Here is a 25983-nt window from a genome sequence, read left to right on the forward strand (position 1 = left end):
TCAACCGCCCCTGACCAACATGGCCAGCCCCCAGCAGCCCTGGCCTGTCAGTCAAGGGGCTCATATGCTGCCATGGGAGGCAGGCAAATTGGGAGGAAGGGGACAGGGCATGCAGGAGGGGCAGTGCCTACTGATGGATCCTCTTGGCTTAGGATGGAATGTGCATGCTGGTTTGGGGAGTGGTCACTGCTCTCCAGCTGACACCAGTAAGTGGGCAGGGGGAGGCTCAGCCAGGGAGCTGCTGGGGAGAAAGACCACCTACCCTTTGACCTAGAGCCCAGGGTACCCCATGGTGGCTGTATCAGCTGCTCTGGTTACCTGGGACAACAGGCATTTCCTCCATCACTCAGCCCCTCCTCTTCCTGCCCCAACCCTCTGGGCCCAGAGGCCTCCCAATCAGACCTGGGCTGTTCCAGCTGTGTCCTGAGGAGCTGGACCAGACGCATCCCCTGGGGCTGAAGTTGAAGCTGAACCAAGTGGCCATCCCAGCATAAGGCCAGATCCCTGGCTCCAGGAGCAGCCATAGCCTGTGTATCAGGCAGGCAGACCTTTGCTCAGAGGCCCCAGTGCTCATCAACGCTGGCTATCCACAAGGGGAATGGCGCTGCAAGTGGAGCTGATCCCCACCGGCGAGATCATCCGTGTGGTTCATCCCCACAGGCCCTGCAAACTTGTAAGCTGGGATGCTCTGGGCAGGGAGGAAGGGCGGCTGTATCTTTCCAGCACCCCCAGCGCTCTCTCAAACAAACCCCTTGGGAAAGAGCTGAGCAGTGGGGAAGGGTTCTGATCCGTGGTGGGATAGGAACAGACTGGACAACAGTGTATGGAAAGGAGGGGTAAGGTTTTAAGTGCCACTCTATTAACTGTCACTAGGAGCAGGGTTTTTCACAGTGGGGACCTGGGGTTGAATTCCTCCTCCTCCTGCTCCCTGATCCTCAGTGGGCTGGGCCATGAACTGGGCAGAATAACACTTAGGTGACTGGGCTGCTCTGAGGTCAAAGGACTAGTGCTTATGAAACTCCAAGCACCCAGAACGAGCTCAGTCAAGGCCGCCTCTGGCCAGCTCAGAGCAGTGGCTGGAGCGGAATGAGGTGAAGAAAGAGTCACAAAAAGAACCGACCTGGCCTGGTACGCAGAGGAGGGGCGGGTTTGCTCTGGGGATGCAAAGGGGCCCTAGAATGGTGAGGGAGAACCCCATCAGACGCACCCACCCAACCCAGTACTAAAGCGAAAGGGCCGGCTCTTTGCTGGAGAAAGGCGCGGGCTTGTGTGTGTGTGTGTGTGTGTGTGTGTGTGTGTGCGCGCGCGCGCGCGCGCTGTGACCCTCCTCGTCCTGGGAGCTGGTTGCGGAGTGTGTGGTACCAAGTCTCCGCCGACTAGGACTGGGTCAAGATCAGGGCGGCCCGGCCTGGAGCTGTGCTGGGCAGGAGGCTGCGCGCGCGCGCGGGCGCGAGCCTGTGTCTGCGCCCTGCTAGGGATGACGACAGGCAGCGGCCCGGCCCCGGGCGGGCCCTGGGCGGGGAGAACGTGCCCACGGAGCCGGCCACGCCGCCTATCTTGGCCCCCACCGGCACACCAAAACAGCGGAGCCGGTGAGTACACAGGGCGCCCGCGCGGGCGCAGGGACAGGCAGCGGTCTCATGGCTATGGGAGGCCTCCACTATCGTGCGGGAAACAGAGGTCACCGACCCTGGGGTCGCTGGGCCGAGGGTCGGCTTGGCCCGGTCTGTGCGAGGTCCCAGGACCCTATGGTGCCAGGGCTCAGCCTAGCAGAAACCTAAGATTACTTGTGGGTAACGGGAGGGTGGGGAAGTAAGGCTGGGGTCTTGAGACCCAGACACCCAGTACGCCCCTAGGTCGTACTCTGCCTCTGGGTTCCGGAGAAGCGGTTCAGCTCCGCCCCTTCCCGTTCCCCGCCCCCAGGGCCAAGTATTGCCAGGGTCCCAGCACGCCTAGACCCCTGTGAGTGTGACGGCTGGGGGACTTCCAGATGAATGAGAGAATGAATGGCTGGCCCACCTCTTTATTCAACTGCGGGCACGCTGTAGCCTCCTGCTTACACTGTCTGCTCTGTGATCCATTCATTCACGCAAGCGGCTACAAAGGGTTATTGAACCCCACTGTTCCAGGCTCCGTGTATGCTCCAGGCAGGAGCGGTCTCCTGGGAGAGACTGACCAGGAAACCAGTGATTACAGCGTATTGTGATAAAGAGGGGTCTGTATGTTGGAGGGAGTCAGGAAGGGGTTCTGGAGGAGGTGATACCCTAGGCTGAGTCTTCAAGGCTCACTAAGAGTCATTCAGTTGGGGAGGGGAAGTGTGTGCAGGGCCAAGGAAATTGCAGGTGCAAAGGCAGGAAGCCTAGAGAACCACGTGTGGCTGGTGGCACGAGTGGGAGCAGCTCATCTGGCTGTGTGTGGTGGTGAAGGCACAGGGAGAGAAGGGACTGGAGAGGGTCACCCCTGTGGTCACACAGGAACATAAGAGCAGCAGGGTAAATTGGGGACAGAGAGGGGCCTGGCAAGAAGCAGTGGGTGTGAAATACAGGTTTAGCAGATGGACTGATGCCCTGTAAACATTCAGCCTATTAACATGAGATGTTAATTGATCAGATTGCATTTGTAAAAACCACAGGTTGCTGTGGGAAAATGGGTTAATGGGAAGTCAGGGAAGCTAGTTTGGAGGATGCTGCCTGATCCAGGGGTGGAACAGTAACAGTGGAGCAGAAGAAAGGTTCTAGCAGGTGGTGACTCCTTGGTGTGAGGAGTGGAGGGAGGAGGGAGGGCAGGCCTTTGTCTCCCTATGTACAGAATATTGAACAAGGAGGGTAGGTTGGGGGGCAAGGTGCTTTGTTTATTTTTGCTGGACCCCTAGACAGAATCGTCTGGCAGGCCAAAGGCCTATGGTTCTGGAGCTAGACTCGACTGGGTCCTGTGAGCAGTCAGGCAGAGCCCCCGAGTCATCACCATTCCTCCCCACTCCCCCTCACAGCAGTTCCCTTGAGTCTGGAACAGTCCGTTGTGGGACTGCCTGGGCCCAGGCCTAAAATGTTTTATAAATATAAATTGAGCACCTGTTCCGTTTCCAGCACAGCACTGCCTGTGAGATAAGCTCTGGTTCTTTCTCAAGAAGCCTTATGGCAGCCTCAGTAAATATTTGCTTATAGCAGTGATCTGAAGGTCCTCAGAACACCCATTCCAGGCTTTCGTGGCCCTGGTCTTGGGCTGGGGGCACAATTAAGGCTACCCATTGTCCTCCCCACTCCTCTAGAGGTCAGGCTTGGGGGCACCTGGCCCATATTAGGTAAATGGCACTAGATAATCCAGGTTCTCTGGAAACATCTCCCCAGATGTCTAAGGACACCCAGAAGCAGCCTTAGGACATAAGTCCTGGGTCACTCAGAGGCCATGGTTATACCCCAGGCCCTTGGTTCAGGGCCATGCTAGGGTCCCAAAGGCCATGGCCTACACTTCCTACCTGCTACTCCTAAGGCCTACCTGTCAATAGTGACACCAACAGGGTTGTGTACTGGCACTGAGGTCATGGGGTCACCGAGGAAGGTCAGAGCCTGGCAGGGTAGCTGTTAACCCTTACAGAGAAGGTCGGAAATCTTCAGGCTCTAGGGCAGCCCTGAGGGATTAATGAGTGCTAGAGCTCCCGGTTCCAATCCCACCCCTCCTTTTACTAGTCCTGGGATTGTTCTAAATAGAATTTTTAAATATTTTATTTATTTAATTTTAAGCCCTGGCTGGGTGACTCAGTGGACTGAGTGCCGGCCTGCAAACCAAAGGGTCAGTGGTTTGATTCCCAGTCAGGGCACATGCCTGGGTTGCTGGCCAGGTCTCCAGGGCGGGGCACTCAAGAGGCAACCATACATTGTTTCCCTCTCTTTCTTTCTCCCTCCCTTCCCCATAAATAATTTTTTTCATTAAAAAAATTACTCCTTTTTTAGAGAGGGGAAGGGAGGGAGAAAGAGAGGGAGAAAACCATCAATGTACAGTTGCCCCTCACGTGCCCCGCCCCCCACACCAGATACCTGGCCCCACAACCCAGGCATGTGTCCTGCCTGGGAATTGAACCAGCGACCCTTTGGTTCTCAGGCCTAGACACTCAATCCACTGAGCCACACCAGCCAGGGCAGATTTTTAAAAAAATATATAATCTTTATTATATATTTTTTCATTACCATTTAGTCCCCTTATACTCCTCTCCCCCCTAGTCCTGCAATCTTAAACTAGTCATTCACCTGCCCCGCCTCAGTTTCCCCGTCTGTGAAACGGGAGTAACAGGGCAGACTCTTGGCTTGGCTGGGCTCAGAACGCAGGATGCCCCTGCGCTGCAGCCTTCCTCGCGGTGTCTCTTTATCCCCTCTCCCCAGATGGCACTTCCGTCCAGGGAGGCGGGGCCGGGTGGGCCGGAGGGGGCTGGTGGGGGGGGCTGGGGCTGGGGCTGGAGCCGCCCGCGCAGCCGTGGGCACGCACCCTCCTGCCGCCAGGCGGTGGTTACCGGGGCGCCAGAGGGCATCCCGGGAATGCGGCGGCGCGGCCCCCGGTCGGGGATGGCCCGCCGGACCCCTCCGCACGCAGATTCCGCTCATTCCAGCGGCCTGACGCTGGGCTGGCGGTGGGCGGGCACTGCGGTCGCGAGGCTCCGCCCACGCTCCGGCTCCTCCCCTTCGGTCCGGGAGCCCAGTCCGCTCTCACCGCTGAGAGCCACTCTCGTGGGGGAGCTTGCTAGACCTCCTTCCCCGCCCCCCCCCAGGGGGGGCTGGACGCTGAATCCCTTCCCTGCTTCCGCTCCCTCTGGAGTTTAAACCTGGGACCACCGCAGCGTGCGCCCCCTCCTGCCTTGAGCCCACCTCTGCAGGGGGCGTTTCATACCACCACTCCTCTCGGCTCCCACCCATCTCCCAGCTGCGTGCGGTGGCACCCAGTCCCCTCACCCCCTCCAGGGGGCCCCATCTCCCAGCTGGCGCCCGCCTCGAGGGGTTCCCCGGGTCATGGCTCTGGCCCGGCTGTTGTTCCCGAGGTAATGAACCTTCCCTGCTGGGCTGTAGTCCCCACCTGCCGCAGCCTCAGCCCTTCCCTGGGGAGCCCGGGTCCGGGTCCGAGGATAGGGCGCAAGGGAGCTTTGGGTGCGGGTTCTGCCTTCTTCCCTCCAGGAAAAGTCGGTGTCTTCAGCATTGCGCCTGGGGTTCCTTATCTGTCAGGTGGGGGGGCGGGGACCGGTGACGCTCCGGAGAGCTCTTTGTGACTGGTAGACCCGTCTGAGGGGCTTTCCCCGCCAGATAAGAAGTCTAGCCCAGGGCCTGGCTCTTAGTAGGTTGGCCCCCAGCACGAGTGGAATGAGTGTCTGGCTGAGACGGGGAAGTGGTGTTTACCAAGGGCCTGGGAGGGGCCTCGGGGCTGTATCTGAGCCTTCTCCACAACCCTTTTTAGGCAGGTATTAGCTTCATTTTAAGGAAGAAGTCGTTGCGAGAAATGAAGTGGATTGACTTGCTCGCAAACAGCTTGTAGTAAATACTCCGTCCAGCCTTTTGCAAGCACTAGCCATCACCACCCCAGCAGCGGTGGGGTCTGGGTTCGAGTTCGCTCCTCAGGGTAGTGACTCCCCAAAGTCCAATCCCGGGGGCTGCTTTTGGGAGGAGAGGGTCCTGAGCAAAAAGTGTGGACGTATCCAGAGGGACTATAGAGGGAGCCCCCCGGCCAGAGGAGGGAGAGAGGTAAAGAGACCCTGAGGCACAGAAGCCCTAGCTGGGGTGTCCGGGATAGGGAAGAAGCAGTGTGTGCCCGGCCCCAAATGCTGGAAGTCGGACGTGGGTTTCCCAGGTGGGGAACTGAGACCTCCATTGAGGCCGGGCACATGCTGCTCGGGGCAAAGTCGTTCTGTGGCTGCCCTTGTCCCTTGGGCACTCGCTCTGTGGTAATGCAGGAACCTAAAGAGATTTTGTCGGGACTTAAAGACACGGGGCCCACACACCCCCAAAGAGAGGGTATGGGGGTGGACAGTGCCCCGCATGGAGGCTCCGCCCGCCTGGGTGTGCCGGCCGTATTTGGACATTTCGATCTATTTTTAACTTTGCCTGGACTTGAGGTGGGGGGAAGGGAGAGGGAAATCCTGCTTCCTCCGAGACCCACGGGCCTCGGCGCGCTTCCCGCGCCTGGTCTGGTGTGTGGTGTAGACGCAGGCCCGGAAGTGAGTTCCGGGTCGGTGTAGACGCGGCGGCCGCGCGGGTTCCGGGCCCCACCCTGGAACCGACGACGTCCCTCCTGGAAAACCTGACTCAGGCGGAGCCCCTGCCCGGCGGGGAGCCCCGCCCCCATCGCCGCCCCCAGAGCACCCTTAGCTCCAACCCCCCCCCCCAGCTGCAGAGGGACCCCGGAGTCCGGGCCCCGGGGAGCCCCAGGTGCCCGGGGAGTCCCGCGCTTCGCAGGCTCCCTGAGGGGGCGGTGCGGGGGCGGGTCGGCCCCTCCCTCCTTGACGCCGCCGCGGCCGAGCCCCGGGCGGAGAGCCCCGGCTGCGGAGCGGGGCGCCAGGCCGGCCGGGCAGGATGCGCTACCGGGCGTCGGTGAGCAGGGCGAGGGCAGGGCGGGGGTCCCGGGCTTCCCTCCCTGCCTTGCGGCGGCGTCTCGGCCCCGTCAGGAAGCGGGCGCGGCCCAGGAATTTCGGGTGGAAAAGCGTCCCAGAAAGTTGCAGCGGGAGGAGGCCGAGGCCGGGAGGGCCGCGGGGCGCGCGGACCTGGGGCCCGTCTCCCAGCTCGTGGGGAAGGCTCTCAGCTCCGAGACTGTCACCCAGAGCGCCTAGGGGGCGGGAGCGTTGGCCAGATTTGCTAGCAGCTTCAGGGCAGGATGGGGGCGCAGGGGGAGTGAGGGACAGGCCTGGGGGAGGCAGGACCCTGGTTAGACCCGGAGGGGTGCCCATGACCAGAGGTCTGGGTGGTCCGTGGTTGGAGAAGACCTGGTGGCCTCTTGGGGATCTAAACCCCACCACTGCCACCTTGCTCTTCTCTGACCCATGACATTTTTGGTGCCAATTTCTGAGAGTCCCCAGACCCTTTTTGAAGAGAGTATGTTGTGAGGTGAGGGCTTTGTTGAGCCTGTCCCTCTCCCTACCCTCCGGTGGGCCCCAGAGGCAGCTGGAGGCCAGCAGCTGGGCTTTCCGTGGTAAAACCCCCACCCCCTTGGGGCCTCTCTGGGTTTTCAGTGGAGGAGGGTGTCTGGGGAGCCTGGCAGCTGATGGGGAGGGTGTGGCCCAGCCAAGGGAGGGAGGCCCCCCTTCTGGGGTGAGTGCTGAGTTCAGCTGGGCTGGGAAGCCCTCTGAGAGATCCCTCTCCTATCTATGGCTTGGGGCTGGCCTCTTACCTGGTCTCTAGACTCTCTGCCCCTGGAGATTTTGGTGGATGGGGATGAGAGAGACGCCCCTTACCCACCCGCAGAATTCACTCTGAACTATTTGTCCTCCAAAACACCTGTCACATGGCTTAGAGCTAAGAAACCTGAAGTCACCTGGTCTAACTCAACCCCTCCTCCTTGAGACGGAAGCAGCCCAGAGAGGGGAGGGGATTTGTCCAAGGTCAACAGAGCTTTTTCTTCCTTGTAGGAGTTCCTCCTCCTGACCCTCCTTTCTCCACACAAAACTAGCATCTCCCTGGATTCGGTAGTCTTGCTCCTATGTCCTCTAGGGTCCTCTGTGCTCCAGTGCCTGTGTCTATATCCCATGTGCCCTGCAAGGGATCTGTTCTGTGTGACCCGTGTCCTCTGTTCCGTGTGCTGGCTTCCTGTGACCCAGGCCCCGTGTACCCAGCATGGTCCATCTCCTGGATGTTCTCTCTGTGTCCTGTGCTCAGACCTCCTGTGTCCACCTGCCCCTGGCTGCCCTCTCAATCCCAAAGGCTGTGATGGGAACAAATGACTTTACCTTACACTGTTGCCCTGACCCTCTCCCATGGCTCATTCCCAACAGGCCCTGGGCAGTGACGGGGTGCGGGTGACCATGGAGAGCGCACTGACCGCCCGTGACCGGGTGGGGGTACAGGATTTTGTGTTGCTGGAGAACTTCACCAGTGAGGCAGCCTTCATCGAGAACCTGCGGCGACGGTTCCGGGAGAATCTCATTTACGTGAGGCCCAAGTGGGAAGACAGTGGGGGTGCTGGGGTACTCAGAGGTAGGACTGACAGGACCAGAGGCATCAGGGTCTCTGGGGAAAAATTCTGACCCTCCTCCCCTGACCCCCAGACCTACATTGGCCCAGTCCTGGTCTCTGTCAACCCCTACCGGGACCTCCAGATCTACAGCCGTCAGCACATGGAGCGTTACCGGGGCGTCAGTTTCTATGAGGTGCCACCCCACCTGTGAGTGAGATCTGCCTCCCCATCTCAGATGACCCCACCTGACCCTTATTCTACAACGACCCCTGACCTCCCACTTTGGATGGATCATGGCTCACATCTGTGAGGAATCCCACAGTCCCTCACCCTGCACTGACTCCACCCCCAGCTAAGATGCATCAGCCCCACCTGGGCAGGACCTCCGCGGCCCCCACACCAACTCTCATTCACGACTTATTTGCCCACCTCTACCTGGTGTGGCCCCCAGCCTCAGTGATCCTCTGAGGGACCTCCAGCCCTACCTATGAGGGACCCCAACCTCTACTTGAATAACCTGTAACACCTCTACTCATGAGTGATCCCCTTTATCTTTCATCTGAAAGTGACCCATCCACAGCTGTGCAGACTCTCCCCTCACCCAAATCCTTGGGGGTCCCCCAGTCCTCACCTTCAAGGGTACATGCAGCTCCCACCCACAAGCGACCTGCAACCAGATATGGGAGTGCCCTCCCCTGGTCCTACCTGTGAGACTCCCACTACATGCGTCTGCTTGAGCCCCTCCCCCGCCCTTCCCCCCCCCCCCCACCCCCCGAGCTCCTGACCAGCCTCTGTCCCAGGTTTGCGGTGGCCGACACCGTGTACCGGGCACTACGCACGGAGCGTCGGGACCAGGCAGTGATGATCTCTGGGGAGAGTGGAGCAGGCAAGACGGAGGCCACCAAGCGGCTACTGCAGTTCTATGCCGAGACCTGCCCAGCCCCTGAGCGGGGTGGTGCTGTGCGTGACCGGCTGCTACAGAGCAACCCTGTGTTGGAGGTGAGGGACCAGCAGCATCTGCGGGGAGGGAAGAGGAGAGTGAAGGCTGGCATCCCTCACACCCCTTTTGCTCCTAGGCCTTTGGAAATGCCAAGACCCTCCGGAATGATAACTCCAGCAGGTTTGGGAAGTACATGGACGTGCAGTTTGACTTCAAGGTATCAGTGGTGTGCCAGGGCAGGGTGTGGGACCCCGTTCAGTAGCACCCACCGGTCAGGTCCCTGGCACCGGGAAATATTAATGGAGTTCCTACTGTGCGCCAGACGCTGTTCCAGGTGCTGGTGCTACAGCAGTGAAACAAAACAGACACAAATCCTGCCTTCCGGGGAGATAGACAGTAAACAGAAAAACATAATCTAAGTGACAAGTGCCATGGCAGAAATAAAGTAGGGGCGGCTGCTCTCTCAAATGACACAGACAGACCTCACTAAGAAGGTGGCATTTTGATAAAGGTTTGGTGGAGACAGGAGAGCAAGCTGTGCAGATACTGGGGGAGAGGGTCCAGGCAGCGGGAATAACCAGTGCAAAGGCCCTGAGGTAGGAGGCTGTTTGCTGCTTTCAAGCAGGGAGGTCAGAGTGGCTGGAGGAGAGAGCGAGGGGCCAAGGAATAGGAGAGGCTGAATAGTGCAGGCCTTGGACGGTCTCTGTATGAACTTTCATTGTTTTTTTTTTTTAATCAGAAGGTTTTTTTTAAAGATTTTATTTATTTTTAGAGAGGGAAGGGAGGGATAAAGAGAGAGAGAAACATCAATGTGTGGTTGCTGGGGGCTGTGGCCTGCAACCCAGGCATGTGCCCTGACTGGGAATTGAACCTGCGATGCTTTGGTCCGCAGCCCACGCTCAATCCACTGAGCTATGCCAGCCAGGGCCCTTTCATTGTTTTTTATAACTCTGAGTGGAAGGGGGCCACCAGAGGATTTGGAACAAGTATGTCAATATCTGACTTTCCTCTTAAAAAGATTGTCCTGGCCACTTTGTTGAGAATAGGTGGTCAGACAACCAGGCCAAGCAGGGAAACCAGTTAGGGAGCTGATACAATCGTAATCTAGGTGATAGCCCTCTCTGGTGTGGCTCAGTTGGTAGGGCATTGTCCTGTAGGGCAAAGGATTGGTAGTTCCATTTCCGGTCAGGACACATGCCTGGGTTGTGGGTTCGGTCCCCTGTCAGGGTGTGTATGAGAAGCAACCAATCGATGTTTCTCTCACACATCAATATTTCCTTTTCTTTCTCCCTTCCTTACCCTCTCTTCTAAAAGTAAATAAAATCTTTAAAATAATAATTATCTAGGTGACAGATGACTGTGGCCGGAACCAGTGTAGCTATGGTGGAGGTGGTGGGCAATGGTTGGATTCTAGGGCTTTTGAAGGTCAAGGCAGAGGATTGACTGTGTAACTGGATGTGAGGAGGACTGCAATATGTGGGCCTGAACACCTAACAGGATGAAGTAACCATTGATCAGATGGGAGATGCTCATAGAGCTAGCCCGAGGAGGGGGGTTAGGAGTTCACCGTCAGGCCTGTTGAGTTTGAGATGCCTGTTGTGCATCCAAGTGGAGCTGACTAGTACATAGGGTCGAATGTCCTCATTTCTTAAATGGGGAAACTGAAGCAGAGGGGTAGCCTGCTGAGCCCATGCTGCTAGTGGCAGAGCTAGAATTAGAGCCCAGGAATGCAGGGGAGAGAAGGGAAGGTGGGCCCCACTCCCAGGCCCCCGAGCAGTCACCATGTCCCGTCCTGCCCACAGGGTGCCCCCGTGGGTGGCCACATCCTCAGTTACCTCCTGGAGAAGTCCCGCGTGGTCCACCAGAATCATGGGGAGAGGAACTTCCACATTTTTTATCAGCTGCTGGAGGGGGGCGAAGAGGAGATACTGCGCAGGCTGGGCTTGGAACGCAACCCCCAGAGCTACCTGTACCTGGTGAAGGTGAGTAGCTGGCAAGCAGGGCAGGTGCCACGGGGGGAGCAGCCCATTGCCGGGGCTGCTAACCCAGCTTTGCGCCTCCTCCAGGGCCAGTGTGCCAAAGTCTCCTCCATCAATGACAAGAGTGACTGGAAGGTCGTCAGGAAGGCTCTCACAGTCATCAACTTCACTGAGGATGAAGTGGAGGTGAGGCCTCTGCTGGGGACCCTCCCTTTCCTCTTGTCACTCTCTGAAAACAGTCCATGTGTACCGCTCATTTCCACTTGATCGCCCTTCTCCTCGCACACACTTCACCGCCTGGTCCCTGCTTCATCTGACTGTCCTCTGGTTGCCCTTGGGAAACTCGCAGCCCCTCCTGTGACCCTCATCTTCCCCTGCCTGTCCCCCAGGACCTGCTGAGCATCGTGGCCAGTGTCCTGCATTTGGGCAACATCCACTTTGCTGCTGACGAGGAGAGCAATGCCCAGGTCACCACCGAGAATCAGCTCAAGTATCTAACCAGGGTGAGTGCAGTGAGCAGAGGGCAAGAGCAGAGCAGCTGGGCAAAGGGAAGGGCACCCTCACCACGCACTCCTGCTCTTGACAGCTCCTTGGTGTGGATGGCTCAACGCTGCGAGAAGCACTGACGCACAGGAAGATCATCGCCAAAGGAGAGGAGGTGAGGCTTGGGCCTTTGCCTGCAGGTGTGGGGTGAGGGAGGCAGGTGTTCCAAGGTAGCTCCCGCTCTCATTATGCCCCTTTCCCCGGCCTGTTTAGCTGGACCTCTCAGCAGTGCTGGGAGAACATAAGGCAGGTAGCTCAGAGAGACACACAGAGCTGGCCAAGGTCACGCAGGAAGAGGGTGACAGAATCAGGCTGGAACCAAGACTCCTACCTCTAGGAATGAGACCTCTTGTCCCTCATGATAATCCTCCCACTGGTGTGGCCACTGTGTCCTCCCCTGTGTCCCTCCCCACCACACTCCTGAGGGAGGAGGGCAGAACAGGCATAGTTTCCTGGTGTCCGGCCCAAACCCAGAAGGGACAGGGTGGGAGGGGGCCTTCAGCACTCATCTCCCTGTCTCACGCCACACCTGCAGCTCCTGAGCCCACTGAACCTGGAACAGGCTGCCTATGCTCGAGACGCTCTTGCGAAGGCTGTGTATAGTCGAACTTTTACCTGGCTGGTCGGGAAGATCAACAGGTCGCTGGCCTCCAAGGTGAGGGCATGGTTCAGGCTGCCCCCAAGGCAGCAGGGAAGGCAGACCAGGGAGGCCTGGGGCTGGGAGCTGGGGCCAGCAGACGTGGGGACCCATGCTCTTGGTTGGATGACTGGCCCTAGGACGCCGAGAGCCCCAGCTGGCGGAGCACCACTGTCCTTGGGCTCCTGGACATTTACGGCTTCGAAGTGTTTCAGCACAACAGGTCAGTGCCCCCTCCTCTGGCCTGTCTCTCCTCTTGTCTCCCTGCCCTCTCCTCTGTTCCCCTGCCTCTTGCATTCCCGTTGGTGGTTCCCTGACAACCCTGGGTCCTGATAAGTGTTTCTTCCCATAGCTGCTCAGGGCCCTCGCCCACCTTTCCCTTACCCCTGGTCCTGTGTCTCCCTTGAGCTCCTGTGGTCTCTTGTGTTTTCCTCACAGCTTTGAGCAGTTCTGCATCAATTACTGCAACGAGAAGCTGCAGCAGCTCTTCATCGAACTGACCCTCAAGTCGGAACAGGAGGAGTATGAGGCAGAGGGCATCGCGGTGAGTGCAGGCCTGCCGGTGTCCCAGGCCCCATAGGAAGCCCAGGCTCAGTCCTGGAGAGGCACCAGGACCCCATGATGATGCCCTCCTTCCCTTTACCCCTCAGTGGGAGCCCGTCCAGTATTTCAACAACAAGATCATCTGTGATCTGGTAGAGGAGAAATTCAAGGGCATCATTTCCATTTTGGTGAGTCCTCTGTTCCTCCAAAGACTCACGTGGAGGAGCTGGGTGGGAGGACGTCACTCTTTCCCATTTCTTCCCAGGCCAGTCCACAGAGGGCCAGAGCTTGGGGCGGAGCAGGGACAGGGCAGGGCTGTGCATGGAGGGTGAGGTGAGGTGCTGGCTGGATCCGGAAGTTGTCTCGAGGAGGTCCCTACGACCTGCCTCTTTTCCCTGTGTCTGTGCCTCCTTCATGGTGCCCCTAAACTTCCTGTGCTCTCCAGCCCCTCCCTGGACACATCCATCACTCTGTGCCATTCCCTCCAGGACGAGGAGTGTCTGCGCCCTGGGGAGGCCACCGATCTGACCTTCCTGGAGAAGTTAGAGGACACAGTCAAGCACCATCCACACTTCCTGACGTGAGTGGGAAATCCTTCACTTGGGTAGAGCCTGTGGAAGCCTGGGATCCCCTCGCAATCATGGAACACCGGCCACGGAGAGATGACCATAGGAGGTGCTGAGTTAAGGACAGGCGCACAAGGCTGCAGCTCACAGGACATCCACAGAGAAAGAAGCCAGGAGCATGGCTTCTTCCTTATTCTTTTCTGAGAATGAAACTTGCTAAGGTTTTTTTAGCTTCCTTATTTGGAAATCGCTTCTTATTAAAGGAATCCCCTAAAGTGGGGAGAGGGAGAAAGGAAGCCAGCCCCTCTGTCCCAGCTCTGTCCTGCATGTGCTGTGCACACCGTCTGCTCTAACCTGAAGCAGCCCCGGAAGGAGGTGTTCGTGGTGCTGTCTCCATTTTACTGAGGCTCAAAGAGAAGTCATTTGCCCAAAGTTATCCCACATCTAGTAAGTTACAGAGCTGGGGCTCAGTTCTAGGGCCACAAATGCCAAAGCCCTGAGCACTTTTTGCTTGACAGTTTATTCGAACCCTTTTTCTGATGGTAAAAATAATGTTGCTCATTAGAGGGAAGCTGGAATGTGTGCAGAAGTCCCTTGTAGTCCTGTTACCCAGAGGTCATCACTGGTAACAATTCCAGGCATTTCCTTCCTGCCTTTTTCTATACATTTTTTTTTCATAGTCAAGAACTTACTGGCTCAATGTTGTTTTGTTATAACATTGATGAGATGCTGTGGGAACTTCACTGGTTTATGTCAATTAGCATGTGGTAAAATTGGTTTTGTTATACATTGTTTCAGTCAAAGTCCCAGAACATATTGATGACGTTAAGTGAGGACTGACTGTAGAAGTCTCAGGGTAACATTACGTCCTGAGTGTTCCTGTATCATCAGAGAATTCTCCTCAGGACGCTTCCTCCAACGGCTCTAACCCATAGACACCCCACTGCTCTCGCCCAGCCTCTGGGGGCCCCTGGCCTACTTTCAGGCTTCTGCTTGGAACAGAGCTGCCACAGACATCTTTGTGCCTTAAATCTCTGCCTGTGTCTCTGGTTAGTTGCTTGAAATAGTTCTTAAAAGTAGAAAATAGGCTAAAGGGTATAAACATGCTTAAGACTTAAGTAATCTCTTGGGGCAAATTCCATTCTTAAAATGTAGTGGGCACATGCTCAGCCCTCTGAGCTGTCATGCAGCAGCAAGAGGCCTGGGAGGAGCCCTCGGCCCAGTGTGCCCTGGCAGTGTGGAGGCCCCGGTCCTGGTCCTGGCACAGGAGGACCCTGGGCAAGACTGTCTCCCTCCCCAAGACTCAGTGGCCACCTCTGTGCAGGCAGGCTGATGGCCTTGCCCTGTCTGCCATGCTGCAGAGTGGGCTGTGGGGTGACCCTGGGCGTGCCTGCTCCACACTGGATGCCTGTCTCCTCTCGAAGGCGCTGCAGCAGGCAGGGAGTGTGGCTCAGGACAGCAGTCTGTAGCTCCCTCTCCCTGTCATCTCCCCACCCAGGCACAAGCTGGCTGACCAACGGACCAGGAAATCTCTGGGCCGTGGGGAGTTCCGCCTTCTGCACTACGCTGGGGAAGTCACCTACAGCGTGACCGGTGAGGATTCTGGGGCTAGTCCCCACAGCAAACAGGGAAGGGGGCTCTTCCTCATCTCACATCTGCTCTCCCCTCCCAGGGTTTCTGGATAAAAACAATGACCTTCTCTTTCGGAACCTGAAGGAGGTGAGGCGGACTAGGGGGCATGACTCCAGATTTGGCCTTGAATGACCTGTACCCCAGGAATCTGTCCTGCCTCCCCCCCATTCTACCACCTTGATCCCTTGCTGTGCCCTCACAGACCATGTGCAGCTCGGAGAATCCCATCATGAGCCAGTGCTTCGACCGGAGTGAGCTCAGTGACAAGAAGCGACCGGAGACGGTGTGGAGGCTGTGGGACCAGGGGGGGTGTGTGTGCGCACACATGGATGAGTACTGCATGAGCCCGGGAGTTGGCCGTGTGCACGAGAGCTTGTGTGTTTGCTGGTGCCTGTGTGCACGTCTGTGTGTGTCTAGGAGGCTGCCTGTGGGTGTGTATCTGCCTACTTGTGTGTGTGCATCTGTGCCTGTGTGTATGTGTATATATATATATACTCACACACCTACACACACATCTCTGTGTGGGCACTTGCATGCATTCACTCACTCCAGCAGACATTGGTAGCACATATTAGCAGGCACTTAGAATACAAACATGTATACGTGCTCTTACAGAAATATGTGCAGGTTGCTTTGGAGACTTAGAATAGGGAGCAGCAAACTGGCTGAGGGAGTGGAAGGAATGAGGAGTTTGGGGAAGGCTTCCTGGAGGAGGAAGTATCTGCGATCATGGGAATGAGTAGGTGCTTGTCAGATGGACCTAATGGAGGGCACTGTAGACGGCACGAGGCCCCAATACAGAGAGTCCCGAAAAGACCAGGAGAGTGACATCATTGAGGAAAGAGGTTGGGAAAGGCAAGTGTGGCCAACAGTGCCAGCTTCGGGGAAAACTCCAATGAGCTGAGGGCAGAGGTGTGGCTGTTGGGCTTGACCAGAGGAGGCCAGGAGAGCACGGGCAGCAGGGGAGGGCAGGCCGGAGTGCTGTGGCCTGAGGTGTGTTTGGCAGGGAAGGCGTGGAGGCAGCAGCATGTTGCCCAGGGTCTGATTCCCTGGAACCCTGTCCTCCCCTTCCTCCTACCCCCCCCCCCACCTAGCACTCTCATCTTCAGCCTCAGTATCCCCCCATGAGGACACCTGCTAATCCACTACTGCCCCAGCCTCTCCACCATGCTGATTCACGTATCCAGCGATGTCCTCCAAGTCACCCCCAGGCACCCCAGACTCCACATCTGTATAATGAACCCTGGGTTCCCCGTCCCACAAGCCAGAAACCTGGGCAGCATCCCCGACTCTTTTTCAGTCCCCCTCATCCAAGCAACCAATGGATTTGCCCACTTCTGCTGCCTGAACACTTCTTAGCTGTCCCTCAGCCCCTGGATACCTGCCCTGCTGCTGTCTCTGCCTACCTCTCATCCTCCTTTCTACTTCCCACCTGGATCCATGTGCTCTTTGTCCTCCCTGTGCCCATCAAGCCTCTGCGCAGGCAGTCCCTCTGCCTGGAACACCTTCCTCTCCTCTCTTCCTGCTGGCTGTTTCCTACACATCCTTCAGATCTTAGCTGAAGATCGTGTCCAGGAGGCCTTTCCTGACGCCTGTCACCCCACAGGCTGGATTAGTTGCCCCTTCTTGGTGCTCCCAGAACCACAGGCATGCAGCCTGTCATTAATGGGACCACAGTAGATTGCAAGTCTGCTGAAGTCTGCTTGATGGTCCCACAGAGAGCAGCGTGCAGGGGTGATGGCCGAACACATAGGTGTGGGACACGTTTAGGAACGTGGCCCTGAAATTTTAGAAAAAGAAAGAGTGGTTGGCAAAAAAAGATGTAGGATCGTGGTTGTGTCAAGGCCTGAGCAGGATTTTTAGACCCCAGTGAGGTTCCTGAACTAAGGTCCCTAACCAAGCCAGAGCAGTGCAGGTGGGCCTAGTCTGTCCCCTCCTCTGTTGTGAGAAAGGGTGGTGGGAGGAAGGGCCGCAGCAGGGCAGGGGGTAGTTGTGAGATTTGTTGCTGCTTTGCCTCAGGGAGGGGCTGTGCCAGACTGGGATCAGGTGCCTCAGCCCAGCTCCAGCCAACCTCCCATTCTCCCTGGCTCACCAGGTGGCCACCCAGTTCAAGATGAGCCTCCTGCAGCTCGTGGAGATCCTGCAGTCTAAGGAGCCCGCTTATGTCCGCTGCATCAAGCCCAATGACGCCAAACAGCCTGGTAGGCCCCTCCCACCCATGGGCCTGTGGGGCCGAGCCTCTGGGCAAGAGCCATGGACCACCTGTGCACACCTGCTGATTACCCTGTTTCCCTTCCTCCAGGCCGCTTTGATGAGGTGCTGATCCGGCACCAGGTGAAGTACCTGGGGCTGATGGAGAACCTGCGTGTGCGCAGAGCCGGCTTTGCCTATCGCCGCAAATATGAGGCTTTCCTGCAGAGGTAGTGGTGGGGCCTGGCTCAATGCCAGGGAAAGGGGTCCAGAGGGTAGGAGCCTCTTAGAACCAGGGTGGGAGTTCAGGGAATCTTGGCCCCATTTCAGAGACGGGATGCTGAGGCTCTGAGCAGTGGGTCCCATGCCAAGGGCCCTTCCATGCTGCAGGCATAATGTCAAACTTGGTAGAACACCCCCCCAGGTCTTGCCCTGGTGGAGCACCTGGGCAGGGGTCCATGCGCCAGGCATCCGCTTACCTGTCACCAAGAGAAATGGTAAAAGCTTATGAGAAGGACAGAGGTTCTGGTCATCTCGGAGAGAGCAGCCTTGTGGTTATTCTGAATTAAGAGCCCAGGGAGTTAGTCAGACGTGAATTCCAGCCCCAGGGTCTCGAGCAGATAAAATACCCCAGTTGCCTTATCTTTAAAATGGGGATAACAGCTACTTCCCAGGTTTCTGTGAGCTTCCAATTAAGGGGACCTCCCTGCAGGGGCCCAGGAATGCTGGTTTGGGTCCCTAGAGAAGGGTGCTGGCTGGGGTGGGAGCTGGGTGCATTTCTGCTCCTCCCCCCAGGTACAAGTCGCTGTGCCCGGAGACATGGCCGACATGGGCAGGAAGGCCTCAGGACGGGGTGGCTGTGCTGGTCAGGCATCTCGGCTACAAGCCAGAAGAGTACAAGATGGGGAGGTGAGTGGTGCCCACTCCTAGGGTCTGGGGGGCAGAGGGATGACCAGGGGCTGATCGCTGCTGCCCTCCCAGGACCAAGATCTTCATCCGTTTTCCCAAGACCCTATTTGCCACAGAGGATGCCCTGGAGGTCCGGCGGCAGAGCCTGGGTGAGAGAGAGGCCCCACCCTTCCCGTCCCAGTGGATCCATTCCGGGGAGCAGGAAATAAACCACTGCGCTCCGGCTCCTTTTCCAGGAAGTCCGCCTCGCCCACATTCAGCTGCCCTCCTTACCAGCTCCAGCCCCAGCCCCAGCCCCTGCCATCTGTCCTGCCCCTGGGTACAAACTCTGAGCATGTCCCCACATTCCTTTGGCCCCTCCTACTTGCTTTCATTTACTGTCCCTTCTTACTTTATCCTCTCACTCAATAGCTCCTTCAACCACTCCCTCATTCCTGCTGCAGGGCCACTCTGCCAGCCAGGCCCCCAGCCAGTTCCCCTGAGCTCTGACCAATTGACTCTCTTTCCCAACCACAGCCACGAAGATCCAGGCTGCCTGGAGGGGCTTTCACTGGCGGCAGAAATTCCTCCGGGTGAAGCGATCAGGTTCGGGGGCCCCGGGATCTTCGGTAGAGGCAGGGTCTGGGGCTAGGGCGTGCCACCCTGGTGAGGAGATAGAGGTCAGCCGTCTGTGGTCTCTGCAGCCATCTGCATCCAGTCATGGTGGCGAGGAACTCTGGGACGGAGGAAGGCCGCCAAGAGGAAGTGGGCAGCACAGATGATCCGGCGGTGAGCACCCGGGTGCTGTGAGGGGGTGCAGGGCAGGGCCTGTGCAGGGGTCTGTTGTCAGAATTCTCACCTTCATCCCTGTTGGGCCCCCCGACCCCAGGCTCATTCGTGGTTTCATCCTTCGCCATGCACCCCGTTGCCCCGAGAATGCCTTCTTCCTGGACCATGTGCGCACCTCTTTTTTGCTCAACCTGCGGCGGCAGCTGCCCCGAAATGTCCTGGACACTTCCTGGCCCACGCCACCACCTGCCCTGCGTGAGGTCTGTGGGCCCTCGGGGCTGACATAGGGACCTTCAGAGCACTCAGTGAAGGGGTCTAATGACCACATGGCCAGAAGAGCAGTCAGCAGGGTCCCCTGAGGGAGGGGAACTGGGGCTGGGCTGTGGAGAGCAAGTTGTTTCGAAACAACTCAGGAGTGCAAGGGGTTGTCCAGATTGGGTGGGTGTCGCGCAGGCAAAAGCCTGATGGTGGTCACATGCCTGCTGTCCTCGGAAGGGAGCCAGGCTGTCCAGGTGCCCTGACATGGCTTGTACCCACAGGCCTCGGAGCTGCTGCGGGAGTTGTGCATGAAGAACATGGTGTGGAAGTACTGCCGGAGCATCAGCCCCGAGTGGAAGCAGCAGGTCTGCGGAGCTGGGAGGCAGGCGTGGACTGGCGGGGGGGGCAGTGGGCACCACTTGAAGAGTGCCGGCCTGGGGAGAGCGCTTTACCCCTGATTTACCATGTCACCTCAAGTGGATCCCAGCCCTTCTTTGGCCTCTCGGATGAAGCAGAGGCTAGAGTAGATTGTGGGTGGACATTAGGGTTCACCTTCTGGACCAGCTCCACTGGGCTGGTAAAGGATGTCCAGAGCCCTGTGTTGAAAAGGCTGTAGTTCATTCTGATCAGTTGGTAATGTCTGCCATGGCTCTAAAGACAGACATTGGTGGCCAATGTGCCTTGCATTTGCCAGCTCAATATTGGCAATGCTAAAAGACCCAGCTGGCTCAGTAACCTGTAGTGGTTTTGAATGTTAGCAATCAGCCAGCTTCAAAATCCCATGTCAAAGCTGAATATTGGGGGTTCCAGGGCATAATGAGGGGAATTATCCCCCAAGTTGGGCCTAGACCCTAACAAGGCTGTCATGGCCCTTCTAGGGAACTCTCTGCCTCGGTTGGTGGAACTGGGGGTAAGGTAGAGGAGGGATAATGGTGTGTTGGGGGCAGGGCTCAGGCTCCTGGTATTGGGCCCAGAAAGCAGGTAAGGGGGGCTGTCTCAGTGCCTCAGCTTCTGAGATAGGCCTGTACCCCCAACTAGGATAGTCCCCACCCTCTGACACCCCTCTGCCCTGCCCTTGTCTCCTCAGCTGCATCAGAAGGCAGTGGCCAGTGAGATCTTCAAGGGCAAGAAGGACAATTACCCCCAGAGTGTCCCCAGGCTCTTCATCAGCACACGGCTTGGTGAGCCCCTGACTCTCCGGTGCCCAAACCCTTCATGGGCATCCTAGTCCCGCTCTCCTCTGACTGCTCCCCTGTCTGGGCTGCAGGTGCGGACGAGATCAGCCCCAAAGTGCTGCAGGCCCTGGGCACTGAGCCCATCCAGGTGAGACCCGGCTTGCAGCTTAGTCTGGCAGAGTTTTGCTGCCCAAGGGCTGGGTGGGGGTGCCAGGGCCTGGGCAGAGGGTGAGAGGGTTTTCGCGGGAGCCTCCTCAGCCCACCCCTGCCCCTCACCCACCCTCTGTCCTCAGTATGCAGTGCCTGTGGTGAAATATGACCGAAAGGGCTACAAGCCCCGACCCCGGCAGCTGCTGCTGACACCCAGTGCTGTGGTCATCGTGGAGGATGCCAAGGTCAAGCAGAGGATTGATTATGCCAACCTGACCGGTAAGCCAGAGTCCAGGGCTGCATAGCGAGGGCCCCTGCCCTGACCCTTGATCCCTGACTTCAGCCCTTCCCCCTTAGGAATCTCCGTCAGCAGCCTGAGCGACAGCCTTTTTGTGCTGCATGTACAGCGTGAGGACAATAAGCAGAAGGTGGCCCTTCGGGGGGATTGGGTGGCAGTGTGGGTGGGTTCTCCAGCCCTGGGCAGAGCCTGACCTCCCCCCTTGTCTGGGCCCGGAAGGGGGATGTGGTGCTGCAGAGTGACCACGTGATTGAGACACTGACCAAGATGGCCCTAAGCGCTGACTGTGTGGACAACATCAACATCAACCAGGGCAGGTGAGGCAAGCCGGGGTGGTGAGGGGGCTGTGTGTACACATGTGGGCTGTGCTCACACCCCCCCTTCCCTCCAGCATCGAGTTTGCAGGGGGCCCTGGCAGGGACGGCATCATTGACTTCACACCTGGCTCAGAACTGCTCATCACGAAGGCCAAGAACGGTCACCTGGCTGTGGTGGGTGCAACCCAACAGGCACCAACACCTGCTTCCCTGCCGATGGCCCTAGGACTGGGGTGGAGCCTCCAGTGGCCAAGGCTCCCTTGTCAGTGTTTGGGTACCATACCACTTCCGTTATCCCGTTGCTCACTGGGGACCAGACACAGGGGACTTTTGAGCCCCACAGTGCAAAGGGTCATAAAGATGGCAGCACGGAGAGATGGGGAAGACTCGGGGGGCCAGGGGTGTGCTGGGTGGGAGGAGAAGCCCACTCTGGCTAGGGCAGGGAGTCCAGTGGGAATGGCATGAGTTTCTCCAGGACCAGGCTGTTGCTGCCTGTTCCTGACCTGTGAGGACAAATGCCAGATGCACCTCAGTCTGCTTCCCGCTGCTCACCACGGGGGCTTCTCCCTTTGCCCCCGCAGGTGGCCCCACGGCTGAACTCTCGGTGATGACGGCGCCCACTGGACCTCCCACCTCCCAATGCTTTGCTTACCCTCTCTTCCCCTTCCTACTTACCAAAGACTCAAGTTTCCAGACAGGGACCCAGGGACACCTCGACGTCCACCAACAGACTCCTGTCTCCTTCTCACCCCTCTCTTGAGGGAGCTGCAGGGGCCAGGGAGCTGCCCCAGGAGTGGGCCAGGCCGGGCCACAGCAATAGGAAAGCCGGGGCCAGAGGCAGATATGCCAGCCCCGCTGCCGATGCCAAATATTTGAGAGAAGGGAACTTTTTGCTGAGGTTTTCTCTGAGATTTTTTGATGCTTTATAGGAAACTATTTTTTTAAAATGCCGTTTTCCCACCCCAAGACACACTGGATGTGTTTTCCCTGACTCCAGCAGGGCAGGGAATGCAGCTCAGAGGTTGGGCAGTCTGGGCCCTGGTGCACTCTTCCCTGCCCAGGCCACCCTGTCCTCCTGTCCCCTTGGCACCTTGTCTGCCTGCCTACCCACCTATACCCTTCACAGCCCATCTTGACATCCCCGGGGGGCTGAGACCTCCCTTGCCTGCCCCTTTCTCCTGCCTTAAAGTGCCCTTTCAATGTCATCAGCCTAGCCTAAGGGCATCCTGCAGTAGGGGAAGAAGTCTTAGACACAGAGTTTGGAGGACTGAGAGATCATCCAGTCCAGCTTCCTGCTGTGAGAGCAGCAGACAATAGGTCAGAGAGGGAAGGGACTTGCCCTTCATCCCGCGGGCTGGGGCAAAACCGGGACTGCGGCCCTGTCCTCTCAGCACACTTCACTGCCTCTCCCAAGGACAGGGGGCCCCATGGAACAGGTTCATGTCTTAGGGACCATGTGGCTCCCTGACCAGCAATCACCCTTGGGGGCCACCAGGTAGGAGAAGTACTTCTGCCTGGGTCCATGCCTTAGAACCACAAATACCCTGTTCACATAACTTTGACCTCAGTTCAAGGATGTGAGGCCTTGCCTGGGCCCTGACCTGCTCCCTGTCCAGGGAACCTGGGGAAGGGGCTGGCCTTGGGAGGAGCTGCAGGGACATCACCTTTTTCTGCTGCTTCCCCCACCACCTCCCCAGGGGGTTTGGGGGCTGCCCAGCTGCCTCTGCCCTCCTGAGGTCTTGGCCCACTGCTGACACTTCTGCAATCCAGAGAAACACTAAATAAAGCAATACTGTTTGCCAACATCGGTCTCCTTGTGAATGTTAAGAAAGGGACAGGACCCCCCAGAAGGCAGCCAGGGGCCTTGTATTAGAATTTTTGCCTTGTCCCCAGAAGGAAGGAGGCAGGGCTCCCTTCCCAGGGGAAAGGGCAAGTGTGGCGAATAGCTGCAACACGAACTTGCTTTTTCATTGACTGTCTCCCTCCCACAGGGCTGCTCAGCCTGGCCCAGGGCCATGGACTGGGGGGAGGTAAACATCACACACACAGACACAGTTCCTTCCCCATGGCCTCAGCCCAGCAGGGAAGCCGGGTATGGGAAGTGCAGGTGCCAAGGGGCAGACACACAAGAGACTGACTCCTGACTAGGGGGGCCTTTGCCAACATCTCACAGAGAAGATGACATTTGAGGTAGGTTTCAAAGGATAGTCTCCAAACTTTGTTGCAATTGACAGACCTAATCTAAACTGGCTTGGGAAGGAAAGGACATTAGTATTTGCAACCTAACAGGCCTGGGGCTGGGCTGCTCTCAGGTGCTTAGGCAACATTGTCACAGATGTGACTGAAACCAACTCTTGCTTAGTCTTTCCTTGTGGTGTGGTAGCAAGAGCCACCAACAGCACCAGACTTATTATATGAAGTTGGCAGCAGAGGCAGAGAAAAAGTGCCTCTTTCTGGGTAATTTAAGTCTCAGAGCCAATTCTCAATGGACACAAATAAGGTGCTATTCCCTGACCCAATTGTCATAGTTAGGGAGGAGGGTTTATTCTGACATGTTCCTGCCAGGCCTGGGTCATGTGTCTACAACCCCCCTACCTCCCAAAAAAACCTCCAGAAGTGGCATGCACCACACTTGACCACAAGGACCAAGAGTGGGGGCAGATGACTTCCCAAAAGAAAATCAGCATTGCCTCCAAAAGAAAGGGAATTAGTGTTGCAAGCTGCAACCACAGAACTCATCAGCAGATGGCTAAGCATTTTTCTGAGCAGGAGCAGCATTGCAGGCAGAAAGAATGGCGGGCCTTAAAGACAAGAAAGCCTTAGTTTAGGGTCAGGCTACCTTCTGCGTTTAGATTCATCACCTAGGGCAAAAGTTATCGATGAATGAGACACCAAGTTCGGTGTGACTGTCGAGCTTGACACTGTCCCGTGAGCACACCTAGATTTAGACTTCCAGAGAAATGAAAGCACCACAGTAATTTGCTCTATCAGTAATAACTGTGGCTCTAAGAAGTCAACAGATAAGATAAACACTGTGTTAGGTGCAATGACCAGGTTTACAGTGGTAACAACTCTCCTTTCTGCAGTCAATTGGTATGCACGGGAGGGTGACGTCACAGAGGTGACCAAGAATGGTTTGTGCCCTGGCTCACATCCTGCAGGAAGTACGATGCTCTCCAGGAGATATCTGTGAGTTGTAGGAAGCTAATTTTGGCTCTGGACACGAGCCTCCACCCAACTCTACATTCATTCAACTGACATTTACTTATGTGCCAGGCTCCCTGGGAGAGCCTTGATACCTGAGATATAACGGGAACAGAAATGACCCAAATCCATGCTTTTGTGGAATTTACATGCTATAGGGGAAGAGAGGACAACACATAAAACTAATGTGTAAAATATATAATAAATTTAAAGGAGACAAGTGCTAGAAAAATAAAGTGGAGAAGAGAGAGGAATTGGGTGTGCACTTTGCAGTTTCAAACGGACTGTGAGGGCAGGCCTCCCCGAGGGGGCAGGGCGACACTGAAACAGAGACCTGAAGGGGGTGAGGGAGTGACTGGACACCCAGCAGAGGGAATGGCAAGGGCAAAGCATGGAGGCTCCTTAGAGAAGAAGGAAGGCAGTGTGGCCAGAGAGGAGTGAACAGGGGAGGAGAGGGGCAAGAAGATAGGTGGGTTTGCATCTCACCTCCTTCAGATGTTCTTGATTTTCTCAGCTCCTGGGATGGAATTAGGGAAGTTGGCACCTGCTCCTGGATTCCTCCCCACAAAAGCATCTGTGGGAACAGCTCTCCTAAAGCGTGGGGGTAGTGAGGGGGGTTTACTTTGCAGCAAAGCAGATGACTCTTTCTCGACAGTCCTGCAGCATGTCGCTGCTGGGAGCACCTCACCACCTTTCCAGGAAGGTCTGGCCTCCTGCCTTGGTTCCCAGCACACCCTGCTCCCCGAGACCCTCCTTGGAGTCCTCTCACGTTTCACCCCAGAGCTCTTCCCCAGTATCTGACTCCAGATCTGATCTTTGCACATTTCAGACTGGTCTTTGTCTCTGCAAAACTAAGGGCTACCCACTGGAGGTGGGGCATCTTTTTCACAGTCCAGAAGCTCCAGTAGAGAAGGAGATTTCAAGGTACTCTGTCTCCTTTCTCTCTTTCTCCATCTCCATATGTGAATGGGAACAGGGAAGCTGTGTAGTTTTCCATTGATACAAACTGTGCCTACACACACACACCTTTTCTCTCTCACACACACTTTGCAACAGGGGTGTCAAACTCATTTTCTCCAGGGACCACAACAGCCTCGTGGTTGCCTTCAAAAGGCTGAAATGATTTTAAGACTGTATAATGTAACTACTCCTTAACTGTTAAGAAGCTGAAATTACATTCTGCCCTTTGAAGGCAACCATGAGGCTGATGTGGCTCCTGGTGAAAATGAGTTTGACATGCCTGCTTTGGAAGGTGATAGTGTCAGTTTTCTCTCTTAATAATAATTTTGTCATATTTTTAAAAGATTTTCTTTATTTACTTTTATGGGTAGGGAGTGAGAAGGAGTAGGAGAGTGACATCAATGTGTGAGAAATACAGTGATTGGTTGCCTCTCACACCCCACCTACTGGGGGCCTGGAATGTGCCCTGACTGGGAATTGAACCAGTGACCTTTTAGCTTATAGGCCAGTGCTCAATCCATTGAGTCATACCAGCCAGGGCTAATTTTTGTCATCCTGATACAAATAAGCTTTCTGTTTGCCTTTTTTTTTTTTAATGCAGAGTGGGTATGAGTAGCCAAATTCCAGGGGGTTCTGTCACATTACCGTGGAGTCGTGTAGTCCACAACCTGCACAGCTGTGCTGCTCTGGTTATTTTAGGTGATACAGAGCAGGTAGGCAGGCGGGTCGCTAACCTCCCTGCTCCTCTTCCATCACTATGATAAGGAATGTC

The 25983-nt window shown here is 56.7% G+C and overlaps 1 protein-coding gene across 4 annotated transcripts; it reads left to right on the plus strand.

The window, feature by feature from the left end:
• Positions 1-496: 496 nt before the first annotated feature.
• Positions 497-22850, plus strand: MYO1C (myosin IC). 4 transcript variants are annotated; one of them, XM_045836356.1, is made up of 32 exons: positions 497-673; positions 7961-8116; positions 8234-8349; positions 8943-9141; positions 9219-9299; positions 10885-11064; positions 11149-11247; positions 11451-11564; positions 11648-11719; positions 12140-12259; positions 12382-12464; positions 12680-12785; positions 12892-12972; positions 13273-13364; positions 14849-14943; positions 15023-15069; positions 15185-15265; positions 17078-17183; positions 17285-17402; positions 17968-18081; positions 18154-18230; positions 18598-18666; positions 18765-18849; positions 18950-19109; positions 19389-19472; positions 20195-20288; positions 20375-20430; positions 20576-20711; positions 20790-20860; positions 20950-21047; positions 21122-21221; positions 21629-22850. In XM_045836356.1, the coding sequence occupies exons 1-32, from the start codon at positions 599-601 to the stop codon at positions 21653-21655; spliced, it is 3192 nt and encodes a 1063-aa protein (XP_045692312.1). In that variant the 5' UTR covers positions 497-598; the 3' UTR covers positions 21656-22850. The 4 variants fall into 4 exon arrangements, with proteins under 4 accessions (XP_045692312.1, XP_045692315.1, XP_045692314.1 ...); XM_045836359.1 differs by lacking the exon at positions 497-673 and adding an exon at positions 997-1128; XM_045836358.1 differs by lacking the exon at positions 497-673 and adding an exon at positions 1365-1592.
• The last annotated feature ends 3133 nt before the right edge of the window (positions 22851-25983 follow it).

This window comes from Phyllostomus hastatus, unplaced genomic scaffold (assembly GCF_019186645.2).
Source record: "Phyllostomus hastatus isolate PE091 unplaced genomic scaffold, TTU_PhHast_1.1 phas_contig_210, whole genome shotgun sequence".
Lineage (NCBI taxonomy): Eukaryota > Metazoa > Chordata > Mammalia > Chiroptera > Phyllostomidae > Phyllostomus > Phyllostomus hastatus.